General features: G+C 44.4%; 1 protein-coding gene across 1 annotated transcript in view; it reads left to right on the forward strand.

The window, feature by feature from the left end:
* Positions 1–17612, forward strand: part of KCNQ5 (potassium voltage-gated channel subfamily Q member 5) — a 569051-nt gene that overhangs the window by 367114 nt on the left and 184325 nt on the right. Inside the window, exon 2 of the mRNA XM_068550907.1 lies at positions 6748–6838. Within this exon, the coding sequence (XP_068407008.1) occupies positions 6748–6838 (91 nt within the window). The remainder of the gene's footprint in view (positions 1–6747; positions 6839–17612) is intronic.

The following is a 17612-nucleotide window of genomic DNA, read 5'->3' on the forward strand; positions in this document are numbered from 1 at the left end:
CAGTCAGATCCCTTCTCGCCCCTGGGATTCCTGCTCCTGGGTGAGAAGCAGGCCCGATGCTTCCGCTCTGAGGGGGGCTCTTGTACCGCTCGGGGTCTTCTTTCTTGTTTTCACTCGCTGGCATCAGCCTGGCCCTCTGCGGAAACTCGCCGTGCAAGCAGAAACCGCCCTTTCCTGGATACTCTGATCTCCTTTTCACCCCACACAGGTGTAAAAGGCAGCGTTTCTCTTTTTGAAACTCAGCTGATGACCTATTTTTGCAACTTCACAGAGGTTACAGTGCTAGTATTTATTTATCAGGGTCTTTATTAACGTGTAGGGCTCATTGCACCTGAAAAGCAATATCGTGCAGTGTTTTTAATCAAATATTCCAGCTCACCTTTAAAGACACCAAAAATGTCGTATTTAATTTTTGCTGCTTTGCAGTGGAAGCTAGGGCATGCGGTGGATAGATTTCATGTGCGAGATGCCCTTTTATGGAAAAATTATGCAGAAAGGACATTTTGCAAAGTGCCAAGTTTAGAAATAAAGGCAAATTTAGGATGCTGGAAGAAAAAAAATGGTCTCCAGCCATTTCTCTTGTGGTGAGGTTTTGATTTCTTAGGGAGCAAGTCCTCAGGCAAGTGCGGGGGCAGCCGGTGGGTCGTCTGTGGTCACTGATGCCTGCGTGTGGGCTCCAGCCCTCATCATTCACAATGCACCTGTGAGGTCTTGCTGCAAATACGCACTCTATTAAGATTTACCTGGTGGTCCAGTGGTTAGGACTCTGCGCTTTCACTGCCAAGGGCCCGGGTTCAATCCCTGGTGGGGGAACTAAGATCCCGCAAGCCACAGGGCTCAGCCAAAAAAATAAAATAAAACACACACTCTATCAAAGCAATACTGAAAAATTTATGTGAAGTCAGAGCTAGGGTTGAATTTCCTTGGGAAGTTATTTCTAAAGAGTTGTTTTCTTTAAAAACTTCCTATCTACTTCCTGTTAGCCTTCTTTATTTTTTAATCCCATGATTCCAATCCATTTAAGACATTCGAGATCTCCCCTCCCCCAGAGTTTTCCGAACAGTTGACTCACGTGGACAGTTACACATGGAAAGCACATTGTCCCCCAAAAGCCTCGCCACGAGCACCTTCTAGGTGGGACCGTGTGGTTAGGGCGGCCCACAGAGCTCGTGCTGCGAGTCCACCTGCCAGCTGAGCTCAGCTTGCTGAGGGCCCGCGGGCGGCATCAGCCCTGCGCCTCCTTTCTCCACGGCAGAGTCCACAGTGGCTCCTGCGGGGCTTGGGGGGGTGTGTGTGTGAATGACGTTGCGTAACTTGCTTTATTTTCACATCACTTTAATTCTTGCAAAATGAACCCCTGCTCGAAGCATGACCTTGGCTTCCCAAGTCATGGACATCATCTGTTGCACAAGCCCCCATGATATTTCCAAGTAGAGCTTTCTACCAAAGTAAATCTGGCAAATTGGTTCTTAATTAGCCCACAAAAGCTGATGGTAGTTTTCTGGAATAAACATAGAAGGCTTTGAGCTGATAATATTTTGCATCATAAATGCCCTTCTTCTCCTCTTAGAATAATCTCTGCCTTCTAAAGGACGAAAGGTCTACATCAAAGTGAATTTCCTCAGAAAAGAAATATAAATGATTGCTTCAGGCAAAATAAAAGCCAGTAGCTGTTACAGAATAATTTTGCAGGAATACAGATTTTATGATATCTCAGGATTAATGTATAAAAGAAAGAATATTCATATTTTTTCAAAATTATTTTAAAACCTACCTCTAGGGGGAAAATAAACAATTAGGACTAAATATACGGAAATAAATATCTAAAATGCTCTAGGATCAAAAAAACAAAACAAAACCTTACCTAAGTTGGTGACCTCCGCCAAACGGACCATTTTCCAGCTCCCAGCCCCTGACCTCCTCATCTCCCACCACAGGCTTCTAAGTTTTTGTGAGCCATGGACCCATCAGCAGTCTGGGAAAGCCTGTGAACCATTCCTCAGAATAATGTTTTTAAATGCATAAAATACAGGTGATTACAAAAGAAAAAAATTATATTGAAACGCTATTGTTAACATATTAAACAAGTTTCTGATATAGTAATACATGTGCTTCTTTATTAATGCGTTAAAAAAACAACTCCCAGCAGTGGGTCTAATAACTACCATAATCTTGCAACAGTGATGTGGCAAAATCAGTATTTAAGATGAAACGTAACTGTTTCATCTACAACTGTAAACCGGGATATGAAAATATCTGTGATTTCTCTGAGTGACAGAGTCACGAGTCCTGCTGACGCCATCATGGTTTTTGTCATGGTTCGTGACAAAGACGTAATCTTTTCCCATCCACTTTCACAGCCCCTCAAAGTTCTATCTGCAGACCCCTTGGAGGCCCGTGGGCCCTGGATTAAGACACCCCTTGTCCAGTGACTGTTGCCTCTGCTCCCACTTCTGTTCAGCCCACACACAGGTGGAGAGGGGGCATTGAGAGCGTGCACACAGGTGTGGAACCCTCAGGAGCAGGGAGGTCAGCAGAACCACACTCGGACCCAGCAGTGCAGGCTGTCCCCTCAGAGATGACGCTGTCAGCCCAGTGCTTCTCCAGCCAGGGAGTCTGTCTCTGGCAGGGCCACCGAGAGCCACTTCACAGCAGCGTGTGTCCATCCTTCTCCATGGTGTCACTCTCCAAGATGAGGAAGTGTCCCCAGATATCCTTTATGCCACTTACCCAAACCTCCTGTGCTCCGTCTGCACTTTCTTCTGTGCTCGGTCTACACATTCACTTCCTCCAGCAGAAAAGCACTTCCATATTCCAGCCAGACTTTGTGCCCAAGATTCACACCCACAATTCCATGTGGATGTCCAAGACTGGATTTGTCCTCTAATCCTCAAAACCGGTTTTTCCTCCTCACTCTCCTGACTTTTCCCCTCCGGGCTCGTTAGGAACATCACCAATAACTACGGACAGAAACCTCAGACTTCTCAGCGCCCCCTCCCTTCCCATCCTCTACTCCTGAGCCTAAGAGTTACCAAGTCAGGAAGCTCCTGTGTTCACAGCATCCAGTCTGCCTCTCTGTCCTACCCTCGTTTCTGCCAATGAGTTCACAACCTAACCTGGTCACCATCACTCCTGACCCTGCTTCTCAGGTACTCAGAGACATCCTAACACAGGCCTGTCGACTTATTTTCCCGCAGAGCAACTCCGATGATATTAGCTTCCTGTTCAAAAATGTTCAGTGGTTCCCACTGTCTACTGAACTAAAGACACACCCTGACTTACCCACCATGGCCCCAGACTCCCAATTCAGCCACCTGTCTCATCCTGTGCTACAGTTAAGCTCGATAACTTTTTGTTCCATGAAACAGGGAGCAAATACTTTATCTTATTCATATTCTGCCGTGTTGCGTTTCTCCTGTGGTACCCTCTTTCTCGAATGTGTTTCTCCAGAAACTTCTCTTGTTGAAACCCAACCGTTCCTTCAAAGACCAGCTCCAGCAACACCCATTTTTGGAGATTTTCTTGATGTGCTTCCATGATTCCCAACTGAAGAGAACCCCTCCCCACTTTCAGGCACTGGGGCATTTCTCTTAGCACACGTCTGTCTCTACCCTTTATGATGACCCTGTGTGTTCACCTCACACAGCGCACTGGATCTTCAGTTCCTTACAGGTAGGGGCTGCTCTGATTTACCCTCGTCCCTCGGTTGTGCTTGGCATGACGTCTTTCGCGGACATGTTTTCAGTGGAACCAAGATGATTCCTATGCAAAAAATGAACTTGCAGGAATGACCTGCCTTATGTTTTTCATGAACCACCAGAGGATAAGCTAGCTAGCAGGTGTTCACTCACTCTACCCTGTTGATTGCTTAGTGAATTTTGGTGACACTGTACTTGCACCTGGCCTTCACCCACACGGGTGAATGGCCTAGAGTGTCCTTCTCCCCAGCCACCCAGCCATTGTGCTGACTAACTCCTCCTGGGCCTTCAAGGCTCATTTTGGTCCATACATGCTTCAGGAAGTCTTCCCAAACCCCAAGTTTGGCTTCGTGGACATTCCACCTGTGCAGTCCTATGGAGCCCAGAACTTTGAAAGGTGCCACACTTGGTGTCATGCTCTGCTGTCACCATCTTGAAATTCTTAATACTTTTTAAACAAAGGGCCCTCACGTTTTCACTTAGCACTCAACTCCACAAGCGAAGTAACCAGTCCTGCCTAATCCCTCCCCTCTTGTATGCTCCTGGCGTCCCCTGTACCTTCCCTATCCTTGCTATCATCACTCAGAATTTTAATTTTCTTTTTACATCTGTTTACTACCCTGTATGCCTCAACAGATCCTGAACTCTGAGAAGGCAAGAAAAGAAAATCTTATTTATTGTTATATGCCTGTGGCTCAGCCTGGTATTATATGCTTAATCAGTATTTTCTGATTGGACAAGTGGATGAATGGTTGAGGAAAGGAAGGAATTCATGAATTAATGAATGTATTTGTTCATCAAAGCCCCTCAGGCAGCCAGGGCAGTGCAGGTATTTGGCTTGCTGTCGTCAGATGGGTCCCCATAGAAATAACAGAATTCTAGCACAGAAACTACTCTTATCAGAAAGGAGGGTAAGATCAGCTCAGGAAAGGAAATGGGCAAAGTAGTGACGTGAAGGGAAAAGATTAAGCAACACCCAACTGTTAATGAAGAAGCCGCTAGCAAAAGGGCTCGTGATGTAGGTCTGTTTTGAACAAACACGGAGATCATGAGGCCGCCGTTGGGATGCCCCTGGAAGAAGGTGTCTTAGTGACTGAGTCATCCCCTGCTTGCTTCTCCGAATGTTTTCTGCTGAACCTGGACTCAGGAGGCATCTACAGATTAACAGCCCCTCCCTGGAGGGAAACATGTGTCACTGTCTTTACTTGATGCCACTTCATCCTCCAAACTCCCTCAGTGATCCCTGGATTTCACTTTCTCCTGAGTAGTTCGGGGGTCTGTAGGTGCGCTGGAATCTGATGTCTAGTTTACAATTCCCAGTCTGCTAGGGCCAATTTAAAATATAGTCCAAACAATCCTGAATCATCAGGTACATGAGACAAAAGTTGATGAGTTTTTATTAACTCACGTACCAGGTTTTTTTCCCTAGCAGAGTCCTTCCTCTTGAAGGCTTCTGCTATTCAGAATAACTACCTCCCTCTCGGTTGGAAGAGATAGAGAAGTACCCCCAGAAGTCTTGCTGAGCCAAGACATCACTGCCGTCGTCCTCTGTGCTCCTCAGCGACACCATGTGGCAACTCAAGGACACACAGTGCTTGAACCCCTCTTCCTGCCAAGCAGCCTGGGATGAGTCACAAAATGTTCTTAATTCTCAGTTTCCATATCTGCAAAATGGGAACAATGAGATTTCTACTCCATAAATTTGAGAGGTTAACGTGGATAGTGCATGTGAAAGGGGCTTAGCCCAGTATCTCGCTTATATGAAACCCTCCGAATGTGAGTAATTATCAGCATACCCACTTCGGGTTCTGTGCTGAAATAGATACAAAGAAATAAGGAATACATGGTATCAATCAGGAGTCAGCAAACTTTCCTCTAAAGGCCAGAGAGTAAATATTTCAGTCTTGTGCTTAGAGCACAAGTCTCAGTTCTGCAGTTCTTGTGTGAGCGCAGCCATAGGGAATACACAAATGAACGCGTGTGGCTGTGTGCCAATAAAACTTTATTGGCCAGATTTGTCCCCAGGCCATAAGTCACCAATCCCTGGCTCTCAGCCCTTGGGAGCCCCCAGTCAAGTGTGGTAGAAAGACGTGCAGATTCATCAGAGCAAGTCAAGAGGAGGCAGAGGCCAGCTGTACTAAAGAACACAGAGCTGATGTTTTACAGGAGATTGTTGAGTAAAAGATGAGTACGATGTGAGTAAAAGTAAGAAATATGACTTTTAGGGAAAATAGATATTGGGATTTTTTTTTTTTTTTTTTTTTTCGGGATTAGTAACTTCAACTTTAAAACCAAGCCTGCCCTTTTTTTTAGACGTTTACTTTGGGAACTCGGCTCCCCTCCCTGGACTCCAGAAGTTCCGTATTTCTAGGAATAAAAATGTCTGTAGATGGGCTAGTAGAAAATGCTCTCTGTCACTGCAGCACAAGTAGAGCTGGGGACATTTCTCTAGGGGTTTGACGGGAAGGGAATGGAAAGCACATGGGTAGCAGAGGAAGTCATTTTCTATTCTTATTATTACTATAAAGAAATGGCAAATGAGAAGCCAGGAACAATATTAGACTCTGAAAAGGAGCCAGTGGCTTAGTAACCACTTAGAAGCCTTGACAGTTCACCAGAGCTGCCGAACGGGAGCGTGAGTTTGCTCCTTTGACAGGAGAGCAGCTACCGCATGTGCTCCGGAACAGGAGAACAAAACCCATCTGGGCCTTTCAGGACCCCTGCTTGGGAAAGCCCTTTATAGGAGATTCGCAGATTCTTAGCTGTGGACGTTTAAGTATAGCATGCAACACACACGCACACACGCATACATACACATGCACACGCACATTCATTCTTCTCATCAGTACAGTTGCAAAGGAGCCCCATTTGCATTGGACATCACATTGTATTTTGATATTCAAAATGGCTAGTCCCTTTTAGGGCTGTTATGATTTAATCAATGCCAATTCAAATGGATCTGGTGTTTTATCCATTAGAAATAAGAACTTAAGTCTGTCATGCTAAGGCAAAGTTCTCATCAGATTTCTCTTTTTTTGTTGTTTTACAGTTTTCTCCTTGTCTTTGGTTGCTTGATTTTGTCAGTGTTTTCCACCATCCCCGAGCACACAAAATTGGCCTCAAGTTGCCTCTTGATTCTGGTAAGTGAAACATATGAACAAAAATGTACATAAAGTTTACATAATACAAGAATTGTCGATAATATTTATGCAATGCATTTTGTCCCACGAAAAGTTATCTCTAGAAAAAAGAGAGTTTCTCTTAAGTATAAAAGTTTCAAAGGTCACTGAAACGTTTGCCTGCCGTTTTAACCTTTAGTCAATCCCCAAGAATACATAGAAATATTCTAGATTGCTATTACATAGCAGTATCATGTGTTATAGTTGCATCATAAGTAGAAGGCAATACTTGGAAGCAGGTTTAATTATGTTTCTCTATGGTAGTAAATTACAAGAAGAATCAGCATCTCTGAGGTCTCTTACAATATTGCTATAAGTTACAGGATAGAGAGCGTTTTCCAATAACCACAGTTTAGCAGTAACTATGTATAGTCGGCCAAGAACTATGAGCATATGGCACCTCCTAGGAAAACAGAAAGCTTCATGCTCTTTTCAACCAACAGACTGCATTATGAATTTTGCTGCTAATGAAGTTACCTGGTGAGAAGTTCTGCAATTTGCTGTTTCCATTATGCTGTCAATCCTCAACCACAGAGAATTGCTCAATTCATTTTAAAATGGAAAAATACCCCAAGATATTTTAGTCTGAATTATTCTGGGCCTTTTAAACTCTTATACCTTCTATTACAACTGAACTATAGCAGTGTATACTCAAATCACATCTGATTGAAAGTTTGGTTCATTTACATCCATTTTGACCCACTCACTCAGTCCCAAAAATCAAACTTGACAGTCTCAGCACTGTCTGAATGAACTATACATTGGAACAACTCACTTTTTGCATCAAACCTGCTTGACTAGAGAGGAAAAGAGAGAAAGAGGGGGTGGGGTAAGATGGCCATGTGCCTTCATAAACAGAAATCGGTTATGCACAGCAGCGAACATTTAATACAAGAAAAGTATTCTTACCTTGAAGGTGGGAAGTGAAGGATGTCAGCTCGTACAACCTGGGCAGCTGCTCTTTCCCCTGTGCTCGCAGAGGCTGGTTTGTGTGGTGCTTAGAGTGACAAGACTTCATCAAGTCTCTGCCCTGTGACAGGGAGAAATCGCTTTTGAACCTGGAACAAATCTATCCCAATTTGTCTCCATACAAATCATGCTCAGCGGTATATTGCTAATATCAAGGTTACTATGTTGAAACCCAAGATAGAAAACAGATAGACCGAAGAGCCCACTGGGGATTTGTTCCATTTACAAGGTTCCATTTGGGTAGCAAGTGGGCTTTTAGCCTCATGCACCCCTTGGATAACAACAAATGGTCTGAGCCAAGGTCTAAGGCAGAGCTGGCTTTTGGGTACATATACAGAACTACAGCTAGGAATTTTAGATCGAAAACATAAATCTGATTTTTAGACCTGGGAGCATGAAAAACTGGATTTACTGCATGACCAATGATATATATTATGAGTAAATCAAGCATTAAGAATCTTGTAAAAAGGTTTCTTTTATAACCAGGTCAAGAATCCAAAATATGAGGTTTACATCCTCCAAATCTCTGAAATATAAATTCAGTCATTGCTAATGAGTTTCTAAATAATCCAGAGAAACTCATGTTATTCAAAAGCCAAAAGCTGGTTAATATCATGATTTTTAAAACTTTCTGAGCAGTGGACAACTGACCAGAGTTCAGTAACTAGAGTGCATGTGAGTAGATAAAAATGTAGACGTTTTACACATCGCTCATCCTTTTTATTTTGCCAGCTTTATTGAGATATAATTAACATATAATATTGTGAAAGTTAAAGTGTGTAACGTGACAATTTTATATACATACATATTGCAAAATGACTACCACAGTGAAGTTAGTTAACAGTATATCACCTCACATGGTTGCCATTGTGTGTGTGTGGTGTGTGTGTGGTGTGTGTGTGGTGTGTGTGCGTGTGTGTGTGTGTGTGTGTGGTGAGAACTCCTAAGATCTACTCTTTTAGCAAAACAGTCAAGTGGAAAGTTCAGTACTGTTAGCTCTAGGCACCATGCTGCACATTAGATCCTCAGAACTCATTTGTCTTATAACTGGGAGCTTGTACACTTTGACCACCTTCACCCATTTCCTCCACCCACACTTGCACAACCACCGATCTACTGTGTTTCTGTGAGTTCAGGGGTCCCACATAAGTGAAATCATACAGTATTTGTCTTTCTCTGTCTCACTTATTTCACTAAACATAATGCCCTCAAGAGCCATCCATGTTGTCACAAATGGCAAGATTTTGTTCTTTTTATGGCTGAATATTATTCCGATGTGTGTGTGATATATATATCACATCACATCTTCTTTACCCATTCATCTGTCAGTGGACACTTAGGTTGTCTCCATGTCTTATCTACTGTAAATAGTGCTGCAATGAACATCGGCATGCATGCATCTTTTCGAATTATAGTTTTCTAGGGATGTTTGCCCAGAAGTGGGATCGCAGGATCATATGGTAGTTTTATTTTTTATGTTTTGAGGAACCTCCATACTGTTCTCCATAGTGGCTGCACCAGTTTACATTCCCACCAACAGTGTTGGAGGGTTCCCTTTTCTCCACATTCTGTCCAACACTTCTCTCCCGCTTTTTAATAATAGCCATTCTAACAGGTGTGAGGTGGTATCTTATTGTGGTACTGATTTGCATTTCCCTGATGATTAGTGATGTTGAGTTCTTTTCACATACCTGTTGGCCATCTGTAAGTCTTCTTTTACCCCTCAGTCTTTTTTTTTTTTTTTTCCTCTAATGCCCTTGTTTTTAATCAGGTCTATTGAGATACAACTTACATAGAATAAGCATCACCCATTTTAAGTGTATAGTTTCATGAGTTTTGAGAAACACATATTGTCATGTGTATTAGTTTCTTAGGGCTGCTGTAACAAAAGTACCACTGTATATATCATATATATTTCATATATGTCATATATATGATAATTATATCCATCATTATGTTGAGTGAAAGAATGAGACATTATAGAGATAGTCTTGTGTTTGGCTTCTTTTACTCAACATAATACTTTTTTTTTTTTTTTTATAAATTTATTTATTTATTTATTTTTGGATGTGTTGGGTCTTAGTTTCTGTGCAAGGGCTTTCTCCAGTTGCGGCGAGCGGGGGCCACTCTTCATCGCGGTGCACGGGCCTCTCACTGTCGCGGCCTCTCCCGTTGCGGAGCACAGGCTCCAGACGCGCAGGCTCAGTAGCTGTGGCTCACGGGCCTAGCCGCTCCGCGGCACGTGGGATCTTCCCGGACCCGGGCACGAACCCGTGTCCCCTGCATTGGCAGGTGGATTTCTAACCACTGCGCCACCAGGGAAGCCCTCAACATAATACTTTTGATATTTATTTGTATATTTTTTAATTGAAGTATAGTTGATTTGCAATGTTGTGTTAGTTTCAAGTGTGCAGCAAAATGATTCAGCTATATATATATATACTTTTTCATATTCTTTCTTATTATGGTTTATTATAGGATACTGAGTATAGTTCCCTGTGCTATACAGTAGGACCTTGTTGTTTATCTATTTTATATATAGTAGTGTGTATAGTTTAATCTCAAACTCCTAATTTATCCCTCACCCCTCCTTCCCCTTTGGTAACCATAAGTTTGTTTTCTACGTCTGTGAGTCTGTTTCTGTTTTGTAAATAAGTTCGTTTGTATCATTTTTTAGATTCCACATATAAGCGCTATCATATGTTACTTGTCTTTCTCTGGTTTACTTCACTTAATATGATAATCTCTAGGTCCATCCATGTTGCTGCTAATGGCATTATTTCATTCTTTTTTTATGGCTAAGTAATATCCCATTGTATATATGTACCACATCTTCTTTATCCATCCATCTGTTGATGGACACTTAGGTTGCTTCCATGTCTTGGCTATTGTAAATGGTGCTGCTATGAACATTGGGGTGCGTGTATCTTTTCAAAATAGAGTTTTCTCCGGATATATGCTCAGGAGTGGGGTTGCTGGATCATATGGTAGCTCTATTTTTAGTTTTTTAAGGAACCTCCATAAATTGGCTGTACCAATTTACATTCCTACCAACAATGTAGGAGTATCCCTCAGTCTTGAATGCCTTTAGATTTAGCAAAGTAGAAAACAGTCCTTTTATGCAAGTGAGGCCTTTGTGTTAAGCAGTGTAGTAAGTGCTGCAGATGGATGGTCTCTGAAAGCCGTTGCTACATGGCTTTCTGGAGGGAGAGAGTTTGCGTATCCTCCTATTTTTGTGCTATAGTGATAAATTGTCGAGGTGTATGTTTTAAACCAAAGTGTAATCTTAAAACCTACCTAAAAATATTTGGACTGTGTTGTGGGTCTAAGGTTTTACTGATGTTATTCTTTTCATCAGTGTTTTCTCCAAAGACTGTTGTGTTTTATTTGGACAAAAAAAGATCAAGTATAGCCTTTGTTTTTTTCTTTTTCTTATTTAGTAATAAGCTGGAAAAGCATGTGTATTTTAATTCTTTTCACTGTCAGTTCATATAGTATATTATAAAAGTTCAATCAGTTGTAGAATACTGGAAAAAAACCAAGAGAAATCTTAATTATTTAGGGACTATTGTATTTATTCTTTTAGCATGTGTTTTTGAAACAGTTAATCTGATTTCTGTCTGTCTATCCTCTGAATTTAACCAAACAGAATACATAGAACACAATTCTGACTAGCAGTGTTTTTAGTTCCCAAGATGAAGCATATCTAAAGAATTGCCATCCAAATAGTAATAGGAATGGCTTTCAAATGTCTGCAACAATTTACAATAAAGTCACTTTTGTACACTTTTGGTCACAAATACAACACAGAGGTGTAAATTTTGAAGAGTTATGTGTAAATCACATATCACAGTTGCGTATGTTTTCATAACTCTGTCCATTTTGGGGTTTTTTAAACACTTTGAAAGATATTCCCACATTCTAACTAATCCTATTTCTGGCAAGTAGAAGACACCGACGCTTCCGACAGGGAGCGCGTTTAGGCAAACCGGCCCCTGGACAAGCTTCCAGGGCACTCACCTCCTTGACACTCGTGCTTTCCACTTGTTTCCTTGAGCGCGCCAGCATGTTAGGGGCAGGTGCCTCCTCACCTCCTGGGGTCCCCACGGTGTCCTCCACTCTCTGTCCCCCACCCCAAGGGGAGGCTCTCATCGTTCTCATCCAGAACTGCACTCCCCCTGCTAGTGAGTTCAGGAAACCACTTCTCTGTGTCTTGGTTTTCTCATCTGTTAAAAGTGGGTAGTAATATCTGCTACTTCATAAAGTTGCTGTGAGGATTAAATCCCAGTGCTTAGCCCTGGGCTCAGCACAGAGAATGCATCAAATATTACGGTCACTGGCTCTAACATATACAGTGGAGCCTAATGGGGGCACAAGGGCAGTGAACCGGGGGTATTGGAAAAGGCTGCATTTGCGATCATATCGTACTTTTGTCGTAGAAAAACAAGTATCTCACCACAAACACTGTAAATTACGGCAGCTCTTCACACAGGCGTGTCCATCCAACCAGAGGGGACTCATTGGCGCGCATTCAGTGCATTGCTCATGTGCACAATAATCTCTTATGTTTGGTGACTAAGGAAACAGACTTCTCCTCTTGTAGTTTTCTGGTAAATGCATCTGATGACCACGCTCATGGCTTTCAAAGCTCTCCCCTCAGCATCAGCTGGCTGGGTGGAGCACTGCTGAGGGATAGCCCGGGATCTAACAGAGCGGCTTGCTCAGCTCACTCTGGGCACAGAATTTATGAACTCAAGAGGACAGTGCAAAGCCATGTGCCCAAGTGCCAGGGACAGTGAAAAGCTGGTGTTGATTTCCGCGGTTTTGTAAATTCTTCAGAACTGTAAGGGAACTAGCATTTTTTTAAGTACCTTTCACGTATCAGACTCTTTGATTTCTTATTAAAACAAAAGAAACACAAAAAACCTTGCAATGTAAGTATTATTCCTCCCATTTTACCGTACCAAGTTGTGCAAGAGCCCAGGCTGCGTCCCAGGCCTGGCCGCCGCCTCGCACCCTCCTGCGCCTCAGTCGAGACCGACGGGTCTCCGCAGTGTGTTTCCAGGGCTCAGGGAAGCTCTGCCGGCTGAGGCTTCCTTGTGGTTCTATATATGCCAAGTGATGCCCGCGACCCTCTCATTTAGATTAGGTTAGTTTCTTTTTTCTTACAGAGTCCATCTACAAAGTTAGCACAAATGGGTGTATCCCTTCACACCACTAGCAGTTCTTTGTGTCAGGAATTCCAAATCTGATTTTGTAAACAATCAGCAGCCCGATCTGTGGGGTAAACAGTCCCAGCTCGCTTTGTGCAGGTGAGCTGAGCGGGGTGCTGGTGAAGGGAGCGCTCCTAGCTCCAGTTTTAAACTACTGTGGAAAGTTTTGTTTCGGTTTGTTTTGATTTCACGAGCCTGAGGTGGTATGTTTCTGCATTTCATATCCCACCTTCTTAACAGCAGTGCTGTTTTGGAGTGCATTTCCTTTGTATTGGATATCTTCTGGTCTTCCAGATTAATTTTAAAGTATTCATTTTTGGCCTTTAAATGTAGATTGTCCAACATGATGATTTGTACATATTTCCAGTGACAAATCTTCACCTGGTGACCTCTCTTAATGAAAATGATGTATATCATTTGCAAACTTTTCATTGAAGGTGGTCATTTCTAAAACTGCCCGCCCACAAGCAGTAAAAGGAATGTTGTTATCAGTTTTAGCAAGAAGAGAATATCTCAGTGTGTTTGCTCCTCTTCCCTCCTGCTGTGTTAGAAGGGCTCCCAACCACAAATGGATTGCGCTAAACGTCTGGACGAGACTCAAACACATGGTCAGAGATCCAGGTTTTCCCAAACATCTTAGCTGTTTGGCACCTTCTGGATAGAGTTTATGCATATTTGCTGGTTTTGCTTTGTGTAGCAAAGCAAACATGGGTTTGCTGTTTCTGTGCACAATGAATCAGTTCCTGAAATGTGTACAAATCCAATTTAGGCAGATCTAATTACATCTTCAATGCACTAGTGTAGCTTACTATTTAAAGAAAATCTGTAGTGCATCCTTTTGTTAAGTGTAGTCCCCCTTGAAAAGCTAATAACTACATAATTAATCTGTGTTCCATGTTTGTTTTCTTTTTCTAATGTGGATACATGCGGGGTTTGTGTGTGTGTGTGTGTGTGTGTGTTTTTAATTGCTGTAAACTACCTATTATGTAACACGGTATTGAAGAATTAGACAGGTTGTTACCATTTCCCATCTGTCAGTATTGGCAGAGTGGGGAATCAGCCACAGACACATTTCCCCATCCTTGCAAAGTAGAAAGACTTGCGCATAAAATTATATGGATTTGATGTAGAAGATTACATGAGATCTTTACATTTAAAGCTCTGGCGTGAACATTGTAAGACAGGATAACAGAATGTCAGGACGAGGGTCCGTTGGAGGGTCTTCAGCCTTCCATGGGTAGGAGATGTGAAGTGATCCGACGTGAGCACCGGTGTCTCACCGGGTGGTCCAGTGTGCGTCACAGAACCGCTCTGCCCGGTGCTGTGTCGGGACGTGATGAGCAGCCCTTGGCCAGGCCCACGCTGACGCGGACCCGCCGTGCCCTTTGACGCCACAAAGGCATACTCAGCTGAGAGGGAAAGAGAGCAACAGGGTGGTGGTAGAGGGTTGCTAGAAAATGGTAGAGTCCAAGCGGGGTTGCAGCAGAAGGAAGAACGCCCTTCCCTTACCACCTTTCCAAGGCTTAAGTGATTTCCACCGTTTGAAACCTGCTCAGACACCCGCTTCTGCCTGGGATGAACTGGCTCTTCCCTCGGCTTCCCGCAGCAGCAGCCGCTTGACGGTGAATCTCCTCCCTTCCTTCTTCGTTTACTCCACAGCATTTCTGTGGCTCCCAGTGTCCGTGAGGCTTCTTGGGGGAAGCTGAGGATACGGCAATGAGCAAAGCAGGCGAAACTCTGTCCTGGTGGAACACACATTCGTGCTGGGAAGACATAGAGTAAACAAATGAACCGATCAAGTGTTAAAAAATAAAAGTAAAGCAGGAAAAAGGAATAAATAACTGGGTGTTTCCATCGTGTGTTCAGAGAGGTCCACCGGATAGGGTAGCTCCTAGCAGAGACTTCGGTGAGGTGGGGCAACCCGCCGGGCAGCGATGAGAGGAAAGAACGTTCCAGGCAGAGGGAGCATCCAGGGTAGAAGCCTCGGAAGGGCAAGAGGACCAGGGTGACTGAGGGAGAGGAAGCCAGAGGGGGGTGGAGGAAAGTGAGGCACGGCTTGGACTGTACATCTCTGGAGCACAGGATCCAAAGCTGACTCAGCAACAGCACTTCGTACAGTGGGAGCCGGCGGCAAATTATCAAGAAATTTGATGAAAGAAGACGGCAAGACGGCCAGTGGTTTAATTGCACAGCATTAGTGTTGAAATGTTCACAGTATCATAGATATGGCACCAAAATTAAGCTCCAATGCAGTGCCTGACTTAGAATGGACCGGAGTAGGGAGTCTCTGGTGGCAGCCCTCAGGGAGCAGTCGACGTCATTCCCCCTCTCCTGATTCCCCGGGCTCCGGGCCTTAATTCGCTGCAGTTTTAACTCAATTTATATGAAGTGCCTCCTACCTTCCAGCCCCTGTGCCGGGGACTGGAGCCCCAGATATGAGTAAGGCACTGTCCTGCCCTGGAAGCAGATCTACAGCACATTCCTGTCTACAGGCTCTGACACAGAAAAAAATGAAAAGCCTTGAAATCATGCATTTATAGAGAATAAAATATGAAATTAGGAGATGAAAGAAAAATGGGTTAATTTGACATCTTAATTCCCACTGTAACATATATGGACAGAGAGAATAAACCTATCTCAAGTCATTGATTTCTCATGAAAACTATGGATAAGATTACCAAAATCTATTTTCAATATAGGTACTACTGATCACACTTATATAGGGAATTTGGGGTCGGAACTATATAAAGGCAAAGCTGGAAACGATGGGGTGGCCCCCTGTTCCTGTGCAGGCCTATGTCACCCTCAGATATCGAATACTGGGTTGGAATATGGGGGTTCCGTGTTCCCATGCAGGCCTACCTCGTGCTCAGATATTGAATATTGGGTTGGAATATGGGGGTTCCCTGTTCCCCTGCAGGCCTACCTCGTGCTCACATATTGAATATTGGGTTGGAATATGGGGGTTCCCTGTTCCCCTGCAGGCCTTCCTCGTGCTCAGATATTGAATATTGGGTTGGAATATGGGGGTTTCCTGTTCCCCTGCAGGCCTTCCTCGTGCTCAGATATTGAATATTGGGTTGGAATATGGGGGTTCCCTGTTCCCCTGCAGGCCTACCTCGTGCTCAGATATTGAATATTGGGTTGGAATATGGGGGTTCCCTGTTCCCCTGCAGGCCTACCTCGTGCTCACATATTGAATATTGGGTTGGAATATGGGGGTCCCTGTTCCCCTGCAGGCCTACCTCGTGCTCAGATATTGAATATTGGGTTGGAATATGGGGGTTCCCTGTTCCCCTGCAGGCCTACTTCGTGCTCAGATATTGAACATTGGGTTGGAATATGGGGGTTCCCTGTTCCCCTGCAGGCCTACCTCGTGCTCAGATATTGAATATTGAGTTGGAATGTGGGGGTCCCTGTTCCCCTGCAGGCCTACCTCGTGCTCAGATATTGAATATTGGGTTGGAATATTGGGGTTCCCTGTTCCCCTGCAGGCCTACCTCGTGCTCAGATATTGAATATTGGGTTGGAATATGGGGGTCCCTGTTCCCCATGCAGGCCTATATCAGGGGTCATGATTAAGGTGAAAAGACACATCATGCTTCTGCAAAGTAGAGAAAAAATTTCCAAGCTGTAAATGGCAGCTTGACAAACAACATTACAGGCTGGATTCCAGGAGAATGCTGCAGGCCTGGCTTCCTCTGGGGCTGGAAATCATAATGAATCCACAGAACGTACTGGAAAATGAAGAACAGAATGGAGACTTGCGAGTGTAGCCGGCCCTCCAGCTGCGGCTACTGGAGACTGCAGGCGTGTCGGTGCTGCAAGACCTGCGCATCCGGAGAAACCCTGGACAGCCTGCTCCGGAAACAGAGCAGCCTCAACCGAGACACCCTAGGGTGAGGCCGGGAGTGGAGGAGCACCAGCCCTGGGTGTGCAGGCAGGAGGGAGGACTCACTCTGGCCCCCACTGCCCACCCCTAACTCTCCTGAACTTTACTCCCTTAAATCAGGTGGCATCAAGTACAAATCGACATCAAGTGCAGCCTTCAAAGAAAAGAACAGCCTGGCCAGAGGGTGTCCTGCACGGTGGGGGGTGGGGGGGGGGGGGAGGGCATCCTGCCTCTTTGGCCTCTTTGACTTCATGGATGGTGCTAATAACGGGGGAACATGTGACCTGATGACACACCTGTGAATCTGACGGGGGCTGCAGGGTTCTGCCCCTCTGGGCCAACCCATCTGCGTCTCTCCTGCAAGCTGCTTCCTGGGTCACTCTCTGGCTTTGCCCTGGGGTCCCCCACAGTGGAGCTTGCATGTTCAGGGTCACTGTAGCCAGGCAGGGATGGGCATCCCACCGCTCAGGCAGGCAAGTGTGTGACCAGGTTGGGAAGCTTGTCTGCTTGTAGAGCCCAGGAAAGAGCTCCGGGCTGGGGTCAGAAAGGGGAAATATCAGAGGGGATGTTCAGAGGACAAGTGCTTCCTTGAGTCCCCTCTGCAGCCTAAGGATGTCTTTTACCTTGAGCTGCTCATCGATTCATTCATTCACTCATCGAA

Source organism: Eschrichtius robustus, chromosome 9 (assembly GCF_028021215.1).
Source record: "Eschrichtius robustus isolate mEscRob2 chromosome 9, mEscRob2.pri, whole genome shotgun sequence".
Lineage (NCBI taxonomy): Eukaryota > Metazoa > Chordata > Mammalia > Artiodactyla > Eschrichtiidae > Eschrichtius > Eschrichtius robustus.